General features: G+C 34.0%; 1 protein-coding gene across 3 annotated transcripts in view; it reads right to left on the bottom strand.

Annotated features, from left to right (window-relative positions):
* LOC125667843 (retinal guanylyl cyclase 2-like) overlaps nt 1-21,034 on the bottom strand; it is an 88,973-nt gene that overhangs the window by 21,144 nt on the left and 46,795 nt on the right. For all 3 annotated transcript variants that reach the window (XM_048901506.2, XM_056148502.1, XM_056148503.1), the window contains exons 4-6: nt 3,374-3,458; nt 2,729-2,831; nt 2,184-2,300 (exon numbers count right to left, since the gene is read on the bottom strand). In XM_048901506.2, the coding sequence (XP_048757463.2) occupies nt 2,184-2,300; nt 2,729-2,831; nt 3,374-3,458 (305 nt within the window). The remainder of the gene's footprint in view (nt 1-2,183; nt 2,301-2,728; nt 2,832-3,373; nt 3,459-21,034) is intronic.

The following is a 21,034-nucleotide window of genomic DNA, read 5'->3' on the forward strand; positions in this document are numbered from 1 at the left end:
TACATGATGATGTTTTTGGTACAGAAAGGTCCAGCACACTAGCTGGGGAATGTACTTCAAAGCATTCAATGGTACAGTAATATCTTTACATAAGCTAAGTACAAGAGATCAAGTTGTCAAAAATCGGCGTGTCTCTAGAGTAAATGACATGGAAAATGTATCGAAAAACTGAATAACAAGTAGGTTTTCCATCCTCCTCTTATCACAATTTCAAAATAACCATTTGCATGCTTGTATTTTCAATCTAATATTCTGTAATTCTTTTGCAAATGTATATAGCTGACGCTTAATGAAAAGGTGAAGATCACGAACAGGGATCAATTTTATATTTCCAATAAAGAATGCAAAATTAATTAAGAGTAGGACAAACACGGAACCCCGGACATTCTAGAGGTGGGATCAGGTGCCTGGTAGGAGTAACTGTAATCATCCCCTGTCGACCGGTCATACCCGCCGTGAGCCTAATATCTCATCAGGTAAATGGAGTAATCAGGGTGTAAAGAGTGACCTAACAATCGGTATGAAACACAATCCGATGACAGGTTATATCGGTAAAGTAGATCGTTATATTGGTACTTTTTAAATTCAAGCAATTTTTCTTTGCACCTAGTAGACAAATATCGGTAAGCCACAAAATATATGTTCTAAAATAGGTCAACAAGGAACTGAGAAAACACGACTGACATGGCAAAGCAGATGACATACTCTCCTTTAATAAGCAAAGAATATATTTTGATTTTTTAAAGAATGTTGAATGTACACAAGTTTAAAGAGCGAGAGTGCAAAGCAGATGACATACTCTCCTTTAATAAGCAAAGAATATATTTTGATTTTTTAAAGAATGTTGAATGTACACAAGTTTAAAGAGCGCGAGTTGTATATCTAACAACAAAGTGCTGTATGTAACAATATAGCAATATTAAATCTAGATTTAATTCATTGGTCATTCCTTTTTCTTATCATTTGTTTTAAATCTAAATTTTCTCAATCGACCATATCTAAAATTTTAAAACATTTGAGTATAATCGATTTGGAATAATTATGAATATTACTAATTTATCTACTAAATACTTTTAAAAGATTTAATTTTATTGTAAAAGAAATGTTGATTCACACAGTGTTATTGACTAAAAGCTTCGAAATAAAACAATCTTTGAAATATATTAAATGAATGGAGCCTAAATGATATTCTACAGAAGCAGAGAATTGCTATACGATTCAATCTCCAAAGTTCATCGACTCCATCTTCATGGTCTAAAAAGTAAATTTATGGGAGTACTGTTATATAATACTAGTTTTCAAAGTTCATCGACCTCATTTCTGTGGTCAAAAAACGTAAATCCTCACATCTTTAGCATTTGTCATATTCACTAACTGTACACAAACGACATAGTAAATCGCATGTGTCGCATTCTGATTAATATGACAATGTCCGCCTTTCACTTTTCCCTACAAACCGTTGTAAATGATCAATAAAGAAAAAGCTGATCAATGAATGTAAATGACACAATTATGGCCATGCACCACATTTTAGTTGGCTTCTGTGAATCGGTTAGTAATTTGCATGTCATAAGGGGATGGTCTGGATCTGATTAACGTTGCTAATGATGATTCTTTAATGAAGTGAAACTCATGAGCGAGCTTCCATTTGGAGATACCTAAAACAATGTATTAAGAGTACTTGTCAACAGAGGCATTCAGTCAGGGTCACTTTGTTCAGACCATAAATTGTACTTTTACATCAGTTTTACAACAGAGTTTGAAGATAGTTTTACAAAAAGAGATTTATGAGAGTTTAAAGGAACATTAGTTGCAAAAGTCTTTAAGTTTGTCAATTATTATCAAAGTGCCTACAACAACTTTGCATTACATTAAAAAAAATACAACTGATATTAAGTTTCATAATCCTACAATCTTTTCAAGTGATGTTGACACAATGAATGGATACAATGACCGCATCATTATTGATTCATTGTGGGGAAAATTTCCATACTTTTCATCAAATTTCATTAAAAGTTTTTTATCGACATTGCAAATTTAATTTTAAACACTTTATACATATTCCAGGATTTTAACCACTATCTAACCTTAGTTGACTGTTAATATCTTTTTAATGCATCGTTTCGTTCATTCAACGCTAATATGTAATTGGTACGAATTCAAAGCTGAAATAAAATAATCACCTTGTACCGTGCTATTTCTGAAAACTCTGCGAATTCGTGAAGACTAGCTAATGAGCGGTTGGATTTCTCTGAGGCCTTGACCAAATCTGGTTTGTCGAGAAATGGACCGTTGTTAATCTGAAATGAAAGACAAACTGTAACCTAAAAAAGCTTAAACTTTTAGAAAAATAACAATATATCGAACTTCCGTCATACGATTAAAGATTGCAAATATGGCATAAATCATATGAAATACCAGAGGTGTATCAGTTAGAAATTTAGTTTTGGATTCTGGAAACAAAAATCTAATTGCCAATTTCTCTTTGACCACTTGTTACAGGGTAATTTACAATAGTTAAGGTCTTATTAATCAACACAAAGCTTCTCTAATTCGTTTTTCTGGTCAATATATTGCATTTATAACTGGATAGAGACACCGTCTGTCGTACTGACGGCTTCCAGAAAATCACAGGCGATTTCTCAATGTCATTCCCAGGACCCAAACACCGACCCAAGATCTAAAGAAATAATGATGATCGTTTATGACGTTACAATTAGATACTTACTTTGGCAGATTTAGCCTCTTTTTTGTGAAGGTATGTCAAATCGTCTGCTTCCAGGAGAATCTTGTTCGGCCCCTTCGTCATGTTAATCTTTCTTTGCTTTCTCCTAAAATAGAAAAGCACAAATCTAGTTCTAGTATGTATTGGCTACTGTTTAATTTTAAGTACACTTAGGTGGTTTATTGTATAGTGGATATTAAGCTTAAAAATAGTGTGGATTTGTTCGATACGACGATAATAAGATGTGGTATATGATCCAAAACAGGTTTAGTTCAACGCCTGAAATGATAGCTCTATATTACTTTAAATTCGTTATATGTTTTTGTTGTTGTTATTTTCGCGGATTTTAATCCAAATCCATTTTTGCACGGTTTAAATCAACAGTGTATATGAAAATTCTATATAAATGATATTCTCTGCATTTTTTAGGTGTGTTGTCTATAGTCAAAACGGCTAAAATAAAGCTGCAGCGAAAATATTTACGTATACAGTACACTCCTTGAATATCTAAACAAGTCTTTTAATTATTCCTCAAAAGCAGTCATACATCTACGTACACGTGTATTGATTATTCCTCAAAACACTGTTATACATAAACGTATATCAACCATTCTTTTAAAAAAAACCCAATGTTTTAAAAATCCTTACCACAGCAGGATAAGTATAAATGAGCCGACTGCAATTAAAATCACTAAGGTAATGGGCAGCGCCACTGCAACGCCAAGGTTTATCTCTGAAATGAATAAATCATTACGGTACAATTTATATCTTGTTTTACCCTTGAAACCAAGATTTTTTTTAACGCTAGCCAATTCATTATCTTTCTTTAAACCCAAACTCATATGTAATGATACCTGAAGCTTAAATATGGCTCATACATTAGAAATTTTGTCTCTTGTTGTTTTGTAAAAGTGACCTTTGTTCTACATCGAAAAAGATCGTAAAATGAACATTTCTCCCCACTGTGAACTATCGAAACTTCACCGTGAATATAGATATAGTTATTCTACATGTATTTTCTGGAAACGGTTTGGTGGTTTTTTTTCAATGGAGGGAACGAATATTCACAGGCATACTTCTCGTGACAATCAGACAATCGTGAGTCTTTAATGGAACCACCACCGCCCCCGCCCTACTTTATATTTTCAACTTAATTCATGATTTTAAAGCATAGAAAAAATATATCACATATATCGCATCAACATCAATCAGATGTTCTAAAGGTTTACATATGTCACATCAACATTAGTCAGAGGTTCTAAAGGTTTACAGATGTCACATCAACATCAGTCAGAGGTTCTAAAGGTTTACAGATGTCACATCAATATCAGTTAGAGGTTCTAAAGGTTTACATATGTCACATCAACATCAGTCAGAGGTTCTAAAGGTTTACAGATGTCACATCAAAATCAGTTAGAGGTTCTAAAGGTTTACAGATATCACATCAACATCAGTCAGAGGTTCTAAAGGTTTAAGATGTCACATCAATATCAGTTAGAGGTTCTAAAGGTTTACAGATGTCACAGCAACATTAGTCAGAGGTTCTAAAGGTTTACAGATGTCACATCAACATCAGTCAGAGGTTCTAAAGGTTTACAGATGTCACATCAATATCAGTTAGAGGTTCTAAAGGTTTACAGATGTCACAGCAACATCAGTTAGAGGTTCTAAAGGTTTACAGATGTCACATCAACATCAGTCAGAGGTTCTAAAGGTTTACAGATGTCACATCAATATCAATTAGAGGTTCTAAAGGTTTACAGATGTCACAGCAACATCAGTTAGAGGTTCTAAAGGTTTACAGATGTCACATCAACATCAGTCAGAGGTTCTAAAGGTTTACAGATGTCACAGCAACATCAGTTAGAGGTTCTAAAGGTTTACAGATGTCACATCAACATTAGTCAGAGGTTCTAAAGGTTTACAGATGTCACATCAACATCAGTCAGAGGTTCTAAAGGTTTACAGATGTCACATCAATATCAGTTAGAGGTTCTAAAGGTTTACAGATGTCACAGCAACATCAGTTAGAGGTTCTAAAGGTTTACATATATCACATCAACATCAGTCAGAGGTTCTAAAGGTTTACAGATGTCACAGCAACATCAGTTAGAGGTTCTAAAGGTTTACAGATGTCACATCAACATCAGTCAGAGGTTCTAAAGGTTTACAGATGTCACAGCAACATCAGTTAGAGGTTCTAAAGGTTTACATATGTCACATCAACATTAGTCAGAGGTTCTAAAGGTTTACAGATATCACATCAACATCAGTCAGAGGTTCTAAAGGTTTACATATGTCACATCAACATCAGTCAGAGGTTCTAAAGGTTTACAGATGTCACATCAAAATCAGTTAGAGGTTCTAAAGGTTTACAGATGTCACATCAACATTAGTCAGAGGTTCTAAAGGTTGGCATATGTCACATCAACATCAGTTAGAGGTTCTAAAGGTTTACAGATGTCACATCAACATTAGTCAGAGGTTCTAAAGGTTTACAGATATCACATCAACATCAGTCAGAGGTTCTAAAGGTTTACATATGTCACATCAACATCAGTCAGAGGTTCTAAAGATTTACAGATGTCACATCAAAATCAGTTAGAGGTTCTAAAGGTTTACAGATGTCACATCAACATTAGTCAGAGGTTCTAAAGGTTGGCATATGTCACATCAACATCAGTTAGAGGTTCTAAAGGTTTACAGATGTCACATCAACATTAGTCAGAGGTTCTAAAGGTTGGCATATGTCACATCAACATCCATCAAAGGTTCTGAATATAGAGCTTACCGTTTGAGTTTGACAGATATCGCATCAACATCAGTTAGAGGTTCTAAATATACAACTTAATATGCTTGTGATGTATAATCAGGTTTTCTAAGTTGCTAGAACTTGTAATCAATCCCTTTGTATATTTATACCGTAAGATATGTTCAAATCATATAAAACCAATATCAAGTAGAGAGTCTCAATATTGAAGCTTATGGCTGAGAGATATGACATCAGTATTAATTAGAAATTCTATATATTAAAGCTTATTGTTGAGAGATATCACATCAGTATTAGAGATTCTATATATTAAAGCTTATTGTTGAGAGATATGACATCAGTATTAGAAATTCTATATATTATACATTTATTGCATGAATGTTCGGGAGATATGAAGATTTATTCACCCAAGAAAAATCATATTCCCCGAGGGCAACTGTTTATTATACCGAAACAAAGCAAGACTACAAATTGCATTTGAGATTGGAGTCCGCTCATCTATACATTGTACATGTATGTAGCTGAGATTGTCCTAACGGTAACACGGCGCCTCAACGAATTAGAAGGTACAAACAGCGAAATACAGTGATATGATAACCAGTTTTTGTTTTACCATTCTCCTTGAATGCTGATTTACTTGCTTGTTTTTGTATCAACCAAAATCAGGGGATTTAACTGTGTATCAGAGACCCGCATGTTTTGTGCCTTACGAATTATGGAAGTAGAATGACTCGGACTTATTGTGACGTCACAATACATTTCGTCGTCTTTGACGTTAAAGAACAAGGGACGTTATTGGCCAAAATTGGCCGCGCTTCAAAACCCGATCATATTTTGCAGGTAGAAAGGTGATAATTTTCTCGTTTCATTCATATATAACATGTACCATTTACTTGTGGCTGATATTGAGAAAATAACTTTACAATATTGCATTGTTAACTCTGACGCTATCTTCCGACGGTCGCTTTTTTGGAACGACGTCATCGACCTTATACGATTTACAGTCCCCTGATTCTTCTAGAATATGTTTCTAAAAGTTACAATTTTAACTTTTTATATAAAAATACTCATTGAGATCAAAGACAATTGAAAACTGGCATGCTATGGAAAATACATAATTCATTTACATGTAACTTTATCGTGGTCATAGACATTTTGCGGAAGAATCTTGTGTTAATTAGAGTGAGGAAAATAATGCGTGTATTTGTCAAAAATTGTTCAGTAGAACACAATCATATTTTCGAAGGTGCTGTTCGATGTCCTCCTATTCAAATGAAATATGAAAAATAAAATGGCTTTTGAATTTTCTTTTTTCCTGGTTTTGTTTTTTGGTCATAAATATTAACACTTTGATTAAAAACGTCGATTGAGTCGGATAAAATTACTTGTTATGCCATGTACACCAAGGACTATATAACAGGTCTGCTTACATGTGTATGCAATATACATGTTACAGTACATACGAATAAAATATGCTGTGAGTATTTACAAAATATTTTGAATAAAGTGTGGTAAATGTACATATACTAAACGATACAAATTTATGTTGCATGAATGGGATATCATTTTCTTGGGTACAGTAAAACACGTCAAGTAATATGCATGTAACTTCAAATGGTATATTTCATATAGCAAATGCATTTAAAAACCTCACAAAAATGCGTCCAATGTATTTAAAAGCCTCACAAAAATGTGTCCGTGTTTATATCTTTACATTCCCCTAAATTGTCAACAAAGTAGTACCAACTCTCTCTCTCTCCATATAGTGTTCATCTTTGATAAATGAAAATACATCAGTCAGTGGGCATGTCATTGCATGCACCGACATTCTGTCCAAATCTAGAACGGACTCTGGGAAGTTGTTTGAGTACATGTATAGACAATGTGGTATATGTAACTGCTTTTCCCAGGCACTTATTTTCATATGCGAATAAGGATATATTGAGTGACCCCCCCCCCCCCCCCCCCCATATTCTTGATAGTAGTGTTGAATGAGAAAAAAATAGGCTTAAAATTATTAATTGAACCCATGTAGCGAAGGATAACCCTTCACCCCCCGACGATTTAAGAATTCGAAGATCATGCAGAAAGGTTTTTTTCATTTGCTAATTAACTACCAACTTATCCTTCGACCATCCCCCCCCCCCCCCCCCCCCCCCCGATAAATGATGCTACGTGTATGTAACTACAACAGACCTTTTATAAAAATGAATTTAATAAATATCATGCATGTATTTTCGTTTTTCAATGTGCGAGCCAGGCCTATCCAGAACACCTTGACATGAGAGAGAGAGAGAGAGAGAGAGAGAGAGAGAGAGAGAGAATAACTAGCGTATAACTGTCTACATCACCTTACGGTTATACTCCAGTTTTCCTAATCATGGAGGGGGCGTACGTCAATACTAATATAAACTTTTAGTAACAATCATCACAACACATATATATTTTATAAGATTGATAAAAGTTGAAGTGTCATTAGGCTGGTCAAGTTGTTCCCATAGCAAGGGAATGGTCAACATCACCCCACCCCCCCTCAAAGTGGAGGGGCAACCCCTCCTCGATACTACGGTGTCTGAATATTTATATCTATACATGTATATATACACATGTTCATCCTGCACAATTACCTTTGTTATATATGTGTACCTGTAAATGTGCATCTATTACATATACATGTATATATGAACCCGTGGGGATCCGGGTTTGAGTAAGTCCTCAGTACTCCTTGCTTATCGTAAGACGCGACTAAATGGGGCGGTCTTCGGATGAGACCGCAAAAACTGAGGTCCCGTGTCACAGCAGGTGTGGCACGATAAAGATCCCTCCCTGCTCAATGGTCATAAGCGCCGAGCATAGGCCTAAATTGTGCAGCCCTTCACCGGCAGTGGTGAGGTCTCCAAGAGTGAAATATTTTCAAGAGGAGCGGTAAACAATATTCAATCAATCAATCATATGCGATATAGAAAAAAAATTTGCCACCACAATGGTCGAAGTTTCAAATCGATCACAGGTTTTCGACGTTTTAAAGAAACCACATTTCGCTGGAAGATATAAATAATTTTATTTTTAATTTAAACCGTTTTTAGAACCTTTGGAATCAATATCTAATTACTAATGTAGTAATATTTAATTTCAACATGCATCATATACATACATGTACGTAAAAAATGATGTAAGAAAACTGCTTTTAAAAAAAACCGCATTATATTTGATATATTTGTATAAAAGATAGTTTAAAATTTAGCGAAAAAAGTAACAGACATCCCAACTATCTAGCTCTTGAGATATAACGTATCAGTACCCATTTTTGCCGAAAATGAACGAATTTTGGTCCGATTTTTGTAAAAAGAAAATAAATTCGAGTTATTAAAGGTCTATGTGTGTCTTTGATTTTATTATTTTTTTAATGCAATTTATTCTTAAATAATCTTATTTTGAAAAGACAGGACGCCCAAACATATTCCCGTGACCTTTAAAAACGAAAGTAGAATAATTTCCATTCATCATGCGGTGGATTTTTGATCCGCCTCCGTGACTCGAAAGGCAGACATCATCTGCATTTATTGGGTGCAGATTTTTATGGCAAACTAGGTAACGCATTGATTATTTGACTGGACATACATGTATTTATTAAATCGCAAAGAAAGTAAAAGTTTATGAGGTTAAATGATGGAACAGTTTGCTTCAGTTCTATAACATGCAAAATATTGACTTTGTGTAACGAAAACGGCCGATTTCCGCATTCATTCTTTTTTAAAATTAATATTCTTTGCAGCCAACAACCGACACCATATTGATAATGAAAGAAGAATATTTATAGATAATTAAACATGCAAAATATAAATCTGGTTGTTGCATGCAAAAGGTTTTTTTTTTTTTCAGTTCTATAACATGCAAAATATTGACTTTGTGTATCGAAAACAGCCGATTTCGCATTCATTCTTTTTTAAAATTCATATTGTTTGCAGCCAACAACCGACACCATATTGATAATGAAAGAAGAATATTAATGTATAATTAAACATGCAAAATATAAATCTGGTTGTTGCATGCAAAAGTATTAGTTTTTGCTAAAGTTTATTCATAATTTATTTCAAATCAACAGATTCCGCTAAACAGCTCATCTTTAGCGTATATTCATGACGTCATAATAAAATATTACGTCATTTTCATGTAAGTGGGATTAGAAGAACATCGTAGTTGTGTAAATAAAAAGAATAATTAAGCATAGTATGAAAGTTGAAAAAATGAAAAAAATCTCGGCGGTATATAGCCAATAACGTCCCTTGTCCTTTGTGGAAAATTCACGAAGCTGCCCAAGCGGTAAATATGATAGGGAAATATGATGTTTGAGAGGGAGATTATGAAGTTTTGTTATCCCTGGCATGTGACCGTCTAGACCAATCAGATTACTTGTTGTTGGGAGATATGACACTGATTCTAGATATGAAAGCTAATTGTTTGGGGATATCATATCGACCTTAATTAGAGATCTTAGATATTGAACTTAATGGGAGGAAGATATCACACAAACATCATGTAGAGATAACAAATATTGAACTTAAAATGGTTAGGATATATCAACCCAATACCAATTAGAAATTCTAATTAGATACGACTTTTAAATGGTTATGAGATATCACCTTAACGTCACACTAACGTCACTTTGGGGTTCTAAATATTGAAAATCGCACCAATCGCCATACGATAATCTAAACATTGACCCTAATGGTTCGGAAATATTACATCAACAATATGTATTGGTTCCTCAGTGTTCGTAATCTTCTATTTCTCTTTTCCTTGATATTGAGCTTGGAAGCTGAGAAATATTACACTAATATGTTCTAGTAATGAAATATGTTATGTCAGTCATTCACAGCTCTAACTATTGAACCACGTGTTTATGGTGGCTTTGAGTAGCAGAATAAGGAAGTAAAATAAAGAAAGAAGAATCGATTATATAACCCTGTCACAAAGAGGACACAGAACACGAACTTTTACTAGAAATATAATTATTTTGGTAAGATACCATCAATAAATTCTGTACAACGCTCTGAGTGTCTCAGTTATTCGTGATAACGGGGAAATATTTTTAGATGAAAAAGAGAACAATGTATTCAAGATGTGTCGACAATGATGTAATAGTATTTCCTGCACACAACAGATGTTTCGATTTTTTTGTTCTATTAAAGCATCTTAACACATTTGCTGATAAGATAACATGCCAATAAAAGCACAGAGACGTATGCTGTGAAAATTTGTGGAAGGCTATGTTTAATTCTCATATGAATTTGAAAGGATGGCAATGTTATTTTCATATGTCGATCTTTTTATTTTTGTTTTGTCTCTCGAAATTCATCTAATTAAAACCCAGATACAAGGGTTATCCGTAAAGTTCGTGGACAGCCCTTAATTTCAGAGTTAAAACGCCATTAAACGTTGTCTCTATCTTCTTTCATATCTTTTACCTTTTTTCCCCAAAATGTTAAAAAAATCAAATTGTTAAATGTACATGTAATATCTCATATCTAAATAAGGCAGTATCGGGACCCGGAGCAACAGAAAACCCATTCCAAGTTTCTATCCCCCTGATTTGCATCAAAATCGCACTAAACTTCATAAAGTCTATGAGAAAAGGGGTCTTATGACATAAATATCATAAAAATAGGTTTTAATTGATTCTTAAAGAGAAAATTGTGAGGAACCAGAAGATACCAAACTTATTATTCTGTCTTATTGATTTACACTTAAAGTTCAATGTTGAAACTATGTCTTTGAATATCATGACGTCAAAATTTTGTGTATAATATATTTTGACCTCCAAATATTGTAAGTCAAAACTTTAAAGTTACACTACGTAACTGACTTTTCATAGAATTAAATACAACAAAACTGCAAATCAAAGTACCGGTAACTACATTTATTCATAATTCACTTATTTAAAGTAATTTCAACTGTCAATACACGTTCTTATGATTGATAAAAATGACTAGATATAACCATTGCTGTTTAAGCTATTCCATGAATGTTGTTTTGAATGGAGACTTCTTCCCAAACATACTTTGAAATTTTTCACATTTTTAATGGTAGTGGTACGATTTCCGGGCTTTAGGTCCTTTTCCTGTAAAGGAGATCCGACAACACTGATAGAGCATGGTGTGTAAATCTTACAAATCTTTTTTCATTTCTATAGCAATCTAAACATACATGATTCAGATTTACTGAATCTTCAAACTTGAAAAATATTACTGCCCTCATTTACAGTTTTCTCCAATGTCATTTACATTGTACAGTACTGAGTAGTTCCGAAGGAGTGCTGTTTTCATTTTTGCATGTTTCCGAAAGAAGGAAACTGTGTATTCTACCTAATATTTTCTTATCATAGGCTGTTTAGGGCATAGGAGGTAGGGGCAGCCGGTGTATGTGTCCCCCTTTCAAAGTGTGTGTGTGGGGGGGGGGGGGGGGGCACCATGTTTTTCCCCACCCTTTGAATGAAATCAGTTTGTTTGAATGATACTAGATAATATCACACCTTGTCATTGAATCACGCTGTTCTTTACTTTGCCCATCTCTGCATCTTTGACATATTGATGATACGTTTAGTATTACAGAAACACACTTGCTAGATTAGAAGTAGTTTCTATTTGAGTAATTTGGTACGAAATCCAATTATTCAATCAATTTACGATCTCCCTCTTATCTCCTTCCAACTGAAAATATGAAGGATAATTACCTCTATTTACCTCGAATTACGAAAGGTACGAAGAATTTCTCGATCGTATAATTACAACGGACGAGACTTGGTTCCATTACTATGACACAGAAACAAAGCATCAGTCAACCAGTGGGGAAAATATTGAATCACCACCACCAAGAAAACCTAAATGACAAAACCGTTAAGGAAACACGTTTATTCTTTTGGTGGACAGAAAAGGACTGATATAATGAGCTCAGGCTGTTCCGCAAGGGAAAACTGTAAACGCACTCATGCACCACTATTCTTACGGCGTGACGTAGTTCAGGCATTGTGGAAGAAGCGACCCTATCTGGCAGCAACTCTAGACAAAATTATTTTTCATCAAAACAATGCGCCTTGCCACACCTCTCATAAAACATCTGAGCTGGGTTTTGTATGCCGTGAACACACGCCTTAATATTTACAGTTCAGATTTAGACCCTGCATGTGGACTTCGCTGTCTTTTCCTATGCGAGGGAGGAAAATTGATAACTTGTATGATTTACGACAGAGGGTGATGAATGTGATCTTTTGAATGAAAACTGATCAATTTGAACAAATATTTGATAAATAGAAAACGACACTAAAATGTGTATTGCTAAATGGTAACTACGTTGAAAATATATGACAATTTACGCATGGCGTTTTTATGACGCCAGCGCTCTGCTCCGCGTGGTAATGCATGAACTTTGAAATGTGTGATAGTTTAGATTTCTAACACTTGTATGTTCCTGAAAATTTGTGTGCATGACAAGTAACGTATGAATTGTCTGTTAAGCCTTTAATATCATTTTCTCTAAACAAAACACGCGACCGCAATATAGAGGTTATCCACGAATTGTACGGACAACCCTCGTCCTTGGAATATTTCAATCCATTCCCACTTGAAAATGGATTAGCACTTGTCAAAGAAAAAACATAAATCTCAATACTTATTCAACAAAAAACATAAGTTATAAAGCCGGAAGTACCGAATAAAAAAAACAACAGTATAAACCAGAAGTATTCAGTGTAGACTGACCTGGAGTTTAGAAGACAATTACTATGTAAAGATGTGGATTATACATGTAAATGCGTTTCTATTGTTATGTATGCCGTTTTGAGAAGTACTCTTATGATGCGACTAATTGATGCTACATCACTACTACATGGAAACTGTCCCTTTCTGTACCTTTATTTTATGTTTATCGCAAACACATGACCATGAAGAAACCAACAAGTATTTATTTCTACAAGGATGCACATCACTTCATGTGTTGAATTTTTATTTCGCAAAAAAAAAAAAAAAACCAACTAATTATACTCTCCCAAACAGGGTTCTGAAATAATTGTAATACAAGAGTTCTTTTAATTCGTTTTCATCTCCTCGGCTGCGCATTTACTTTACATAGTATTGAATGGGACTATTGTTTTGAAATTCTTGTATATCCGAGACTACATTTGGGACGATTGTTAAACCCCTAAATAACCTTGATCATAACCTTTGAACTATACATTTCATACTTGGTGAACAGAAATAAAAACTGAGGTCATTGTCATCTGACTGCTAAATGTCAAGGTAAAAGTTAAATTGAACGCGACCACGCTCAGGGACATCGGGGTTCAAAAGTACATCTTGTTTCGGCCTCTCTGGGACTCTTGTTGTGTAGTACATCTGCCATTTGAAGTATGTCCATATCTACTATTGCGAAGTGCATTTCGAACATACCTGAATATATATATTTTTCTTTTCACATAAAGTGTTTGCTCTGTGCTGTGAAATAAAACTATTGCTTTAAAGGTTTGAAACGTTATTACTTGTACACCAAAGTGATAAACGTTGTGGAGATGCCGAGCATCAACGTAGATTATCATGCTGAAGGAAACATTCAGTGTTCATGTGTATATTATAATATTACTTGCTTTTCCAATTAGGGATGGAATAAAAAGTACATTATCTATGCTATTCTGTTGTAATGCTGATAATGGTGGTATAGAATAAAACGGTACGCATTCTATAATATTAACAAAAGATTGAAAAATGTTTTCTGAAGAGTGCGCTATAAAAGTAATTACAACCCTGTATAACTGCAGTAGATTTGTTTCAAATTTCAAGCAATGATACAACAAAATCGAATAATTATAAGAAATTATGCCAGTATATTTCAGTTATAAACGTAATAATTTCGTCGCGTCCAATAACGTTCTGTGAAAGGGATTTCTTTGTAATTGCGTATAGCTTGAACTGAGAGTATTTACCCGAATTTAACAAGTTAATGGTGTTTCTCTCACGGGATATATGCTGAATCGTATCAAACTGTGCTAGCCTGGCTTTCTTAAAAATTGGAGGTTTTCTTAAATTTATTATTTTATTTTTTTTTGCATTGAAGGTACGGATTCATGTTAGCGTCATATAGACCATGATATATAAGCACACATAAAATTAACGTCTACATTTGTGTTGGTTAATCGCTTACATGTTACGCAGTACTTTGCAGAAGAGAAAGATATTTCACCACGGTCACGTAAGGCAGACACAACCAACGCACGTCTTAATATTTTCTTTTATCTGGTTTAAAAATTCTTTTGATTCAATACTGGAAAGTGTAAATCATGAGTATTTAAGCTGTCATTTTCTGTGATATTACAGCCGATAAAGAAGGACATTGCCTGACTGAATGCCTTAAACAACCAAGACAACAGACGCATTTCAGAACGTGAACGAGAGTCAGTCGAAGCATTTTCACGCAAGCAGCTAATTCATTTGGATTAAAGTGATGTTCATTGGAAATCATGACGGATAATGAAAGGTGTTTTTCTTCAGATTTGGGATTTGCTTTAATGGATAATGCCCTGGTGTTCTTAAGATAATGTAGTGCTATTGTTTAGGTCTTATTAACTTACCAGTCTTACCGATTTTAGTATTGTCCATATACGCATACATACAAATAAAAATATTGTTTTGGAAAATCATTTATTGATTGCATTTAAGCTCCATAATTATAACAAAATAACCATACAGTGTTTCCTAGTGAGTGATTTATCTAATCATTGATCAGCTGTTAGTAACTTTCTAAGCGCTGGACGCATGCGCCAGCAATTATTAGTGTTGAACAGTCATTGATCCGATTTAATATATCTTTACTATAATTGTGAGACATACTGAGATCATACACTTATATTTGATTGAGATAATGAGACATATTTCTGTGATTCTATGAGACAAATAAAAATACCTTTAGAATCATTTGATAACATTGATTTTTATGAGATCAGATGCTATGCTAAAAAAATATTCTTCATACCTATATGATATTTAACATACTTGTAAGTAGTTATGACTTTAAGAATAATTTTAATACATCCAAATCGTTATGTATAATGTGAATCATTCCGATTAACCACGTAATAATGATGGAACGATATGAACTCTAGACCCGATGTTTAAAACTAATTCTAAGTATTTGTACAGGAACTGGTAACAAAAGAAATGAACACTAATTGATGGTATTGAACTTGATTAATTGGATTAGCATATTATAATGAACATTGTTAGTTTCATACTTGTCATGTTTTACATTGGTACAGATTTATTAAGTAATGAGTAGGAGTTAAACGTACTAACATCCAAGATGGCGTTTATGATATTATCAGTATTTAACGTTTCTACGTCAACAAAATAACTTGACAGCTGTTTTGAGAGTGGAAGTCAGTCGAAAGCAGAGAGCGACTTAGCACACTTCGGGTATAAGACAGAGGTATTTACTATTTACCAACACCATCAAGTCTGTTTACGTATGAATACATGCTAACTAGTGAAATATCAACTTTTATAAGTCATTTACAACCCATTTAGTAGGAACATCCTCAATTGGTTTCCCACTACATTCTTAACCAAATAGCATTCTACCAACCACACAACATAATATGTACAACATAATTCAACCAAAGGATCCTCTCGATAAAAGTTATAAACTTTATACGAAGTATCGTTCAAATAACACTCAAGCGAATATATTATTTACAATTTGGCCAACGAATGGTGGTCGTTCATTATGAAATTGTGGGCAACGTAACCCTTTCAACTTTGACCAGAAAATAAAAACAGCGACCCGTAATTGAGTAAATTACCCTACGACCCTCAGTTCGTTACAATATAATGACACATGTTTCTGACATTTTAACTGATGAATGAGAATTCTTTTGGAATAATTTGAGAATATTCATGAGATTATTGAGATAAACTCTTGAAATATTGCTTTGTAACCTTTTCCTTTTGGGTGATACTATTATTTCATGTACTGTTTTTTTTTATGTTTGATGTTGATAAACAGATATTAGTTTTGAATGGTATTGAGGAAAACAACGCATTCTTCTTCTTAGATGTTATTTAATAAAAATGTGTGTTTGATGACAAAAGGGTCGTGATTCCGACACAAGGCGACTTGGACATTCTTGTCTGGTCGTGGGGCAGCGAATCGGACACTGAGGAAGCTAGCACAGCTCGAAATCAAACGCGCCTAAATTCATACTCTGACGTAGTGAAGCCCATACCTACGCAAGAGGAGCGCACGCACGCCACCGCTAAAACCAACTAGTGCATCAACCAACTGCACGTGCGTCCTTTTCATGTGAACTTCATTATATCCCCTATGTTTGTTTTTAAAAGTTATGAGTAATCAAATTATACACTCAATTCACTAAATGTGGGTTCGTTACATATATTGCTGTTTACATTATTTTGGTTAATGTTTTTCTTATTCTTTGCTTAGTATTGTATTGGTTAACAACAAACAAACAAAATCCCCCAGTACATTTTATTTTGTACCAAAGGTTTTCCTTTTTCTTTTTTGTTCGTATTTTCTTAGTTTGTATTTGTAATTTGTTTTATTATTTGTTTCCATTGATTTGTAATTATTTTATGCCCACTACTGTCAATAAAGTAATTGTAAACACAATGATACAACCAACTATGCATATCATATGATGTACAGGTTTTACATCGACTTTCTTTTTGTGGCTACATTATTGCTATAAAATCAGAGATTTGGACAATAGATAATAGTGGTGAACAATATAGAGCCACAATTGGGAATTTTTATTCGACAGGGGATGCTTACTTCTCCAAAGCACCTGATCCCACCTCTCGTGTGTGCAGGGGTCCGTGTTTGCCAACTCTCTTTTTTGTATTCATTGTAGGAGTTATTAGATTGATCAGAGTTCGTAATCTTCACCTTTTCATTCAGTGTGTAGGTGTGTAACTTGCTTATCATTGTCATCACTACAGAACACCATGCTTTATTCAAATAATTGACCTTTAATACATGTTTATTTATTTAACATCACTAAGAAATAATCATGTCTATTTATTATAGCAATAGTAATTAGTATATTGCCAGTTGTATTTAGGGTGAGAATCCCGTAATTTGAAAGACCTTGTGTTTAAACAGGTAGTGATTGCATGGGTCATTGGAAATTAATTAATCTATGAATTATTTTTACTTTTACATATTTTGTAGTTGACAGTATCTGTAACTCATTATGAAAGTATCATATATGGCTTTCACGGAAATTGTGACGCTACGGTTGTCATAGTAGCCCCTCTTGTTGACTTTCCGTAATAAATGGTACAGGTATTTGAGGTGATGTTTAAAAATTATACAAAAGGGGTAATGGATACAAATTTTATATCAAATTGAAGTTAAAGCCTTAAATGATATATAATTTGTATTGATATGTCCATTTATTTTCATATGAAGTAGAAGCAGGTCTGCTTATGAGCAATTTCGCAATTTTTAGAAGGCAATTATTCACCAAAGCAGACATAATTTCACCCCCTGAGGAATAAATGACCAATTAATTTTTTTTTATTTTTAAATATCTTTTAACATAATAATGTTAGGAGGAATTTTTCCTGAAAGTATCAATATTGGTTTTCAGGTTTACTATGGCGCTATGATCACTATAGTTACCTCCTCCCCCTCCTTACATAAATGTTGCAGGTGATAATTACAATAGATGGTACAGGGATTTCAACAGTCTCGATTGAAGTCAGCATTTCGCAAATTCTATGGTCGTTATAACGATCTAGTTCGTCAATACAACCTCGCATTGGGTCAGGTGCTGTCTGACGTGTTTTATACCGATTGTTAAGCCGTTCTTGGCACACTGATTTGACTGCGGATAACTCCGTTTACCTGATCAGGATATGGGGCTCACGGCGGGTATGACCGGTCAACAGGGAATGCTTACTCCTCCTAGGCACCTGATCCCACCTCTGGTGTGTCCAGGGGTCCGTGATTGCCCAACTATCTATTTTGTATTGCTTGTAGTAGTTATGCATCTTAAAAACAGTGTCACAGTAGGTGCGGCACGCTAAAGAACCCTCACTGCTCAAGGGCCGTAAGCGCTGAGCATAGGCCTAAATTTGAAGCCCTTAACCGGTCTTTGTGACGTCTCCATATGAGTGAAAAATTCTCGAGCGAGACGTTAAACAAGATACAATAAATCAATCAATCAAACCGAGCCTAGCGCTTCTCAGTACTTTCAGTACTTTGATTCTTATCCATGTTTCTGAGTGACGTATACAGATGACCGAGTGACGTGTACACTTGATTTAAAACTAAATACTTCTGGTTAAAACAGTTGTATTATCATAAGACATGTCGAATATCTTTACAATACACACACAGGACAGTGTTTTTATTTAGTAGACAAAATTTGTCGAAACATTGGACCATACAGATCTAGATAACTGATGTAGTCAAAATTGTAGCAACTGTCATACTAGTCCGAAATATCTGACGTTTTCCTGGCTTTTTTTTTAATGATTTTGATATTTACCGTGCCAGGAAAACGTCAGAACCGGCGCCATTATTTAAACTGGGGCCGATTTTAAATACTTTGGAGTCGAATTCAATGTTAAACTCATAATTAATCAATAAAACGATACTTCTTGTACTTACTGATATCGATGAAAAGAAAATATCACTCCAAAATTCGATAACAGAAGCACACAATTGTAGTCAATCAAATTTTCGCTGTCATTTGAGCGAACGAGTCACGTGACTCAAAACAAAGCTCGACAGTTTGTTAAAATGTTTTCAATACACTTTTAAGTGTTGAAAGAACCCATAAAACCGATATTAGTAAGTACAAGAAGCGTCGTTTTATTGATTAATTATGAGTTTAACATTGAATTCGACTCCAAAGTATTTAAAATCGGCCCCAGTTTATGTAATGGCGCCGGTTCTGACGTTTTCCTGGCACGGTAAATATCAAAATCATTAAAAAAGCCAGGAAAACGTCAGATATTTCGGACTACTGTCATACATGTATACATATGATATAAATATCTAATATCTCTTATCATTAATTATATTTGGAGACATTCACTTATGGAAATGGGGGGGGGGGGGGTGTCGCTTGATCATTATACAGTATATAAAGGAGAAAAGACGAGAAAATGAAGGAAAAAAATCTCTGGAAATGGAAATTGAATCTCGAGAAATGATTGTCGATAAGAAACAGGTCTCCGAGAAGAATCAGAGTATAGAATATACTCCAGGGGATGGAACTTTTCAAACATTTAAAGAAAAAAAAAATTAATTATACATTAAAGCAATACCGCTTTGGTTTTTTCCCCTCCATATTGATTTATTTTCACTAAATTTGCGCACTTATGAAGGTAATTGAGATGAAATGTATAATTACCATGTTTCATATCTGAGTAAATGGATGGCGGGATTTTTGTAATCATGGTGTATCATTTTAAAGGGTTTATCGAATAAAAGTGATCCACCATAGGAATTTTCAAACTTTTGATTACTGCTTGATTTATTTCACCTAGATTTTCACATTGAAGTCTATCGGAAGAGCATGTTTAATTGTTTTTAAAGATGAAAAGAATTGTATTTTCATACTGACAGTCACAGATATTTTCTCTATATGATTTGAAATAAAAGTAATAATTTAACGCACACCTTTTTGGAAAATTTTATTTTTCTTATCTTTACAAAGGGCAGATAATTCTTTTTAAAAAAAGTCTCAAGTGCAAAAGGGTCAGCTTCTCATGTGAATTTGATCCACTTCACTCTTATCATTATTCACTTAACAGTAAACATTTATTCTGATGTAAATCATTCAAATGGTCATTATCCTTTCGTTATACATGCACATTAAATACCTTAAACATTGGTTCAATAAATTCATTTACCGGTACCTTCAACTCCTCTATCGGTAATGCACAGGTAAAGTGCTTAGCGTGCAGGTTAGAATAATTACAGCTGTTTCATAATGCCCATACAATTTAATGAAGAAGTTTATCTTATTTGTAAATGCATGTACATAATAAATTAAAAACAGTCCATATAATGTTGTTTACATCTAAGGAGACAAATCTTTCTGTTATGGAACTGAGATTTAAATATAGGATTATGTTTTGTGGACGCTTTCTATTATGTCTGTTATGTATCAAAGAAAAGTGAAGATGTAATGCGGCTCACCCAAAATTCCTTTGTATTATATCTATGCGCGCTGTACACGATGACTTGCTAACCTGATCTAAGTTCAACTTCCAAAAAGCAACACAACTTGAAAAAAAAATCGGGAATTAGATATCTAAAGATTATTATATTTGATAATGAGCAATGGATTGAAGAAGGAGAAGAGCCTTCGAAAGACTTTTGTGTGATTAATAATAAAAAAAACAACAACCAACAATGCAAAGATGGAACAATGGTATCAATGAATCTCGACAGAAAAAAAGAAAATGTATCTGATATCGCTGTTGTAGATGAACGGTTAAAAACTGAAATCATGATCA

Source organism: Ostrea edulis, chromosome 9 (genome assembly GCF_947568905.1).
Source record: "Ostrea edulis chromosome 9, xbOstEdul1.1, whole genome shotgun sequence".
Classification (NCBI taxonomy): Eukaryota; Metazoa; Mollusca; class Bivalvia; order Ostreida; family Ostreidae; genus Ostrea; species Ostrea edulis.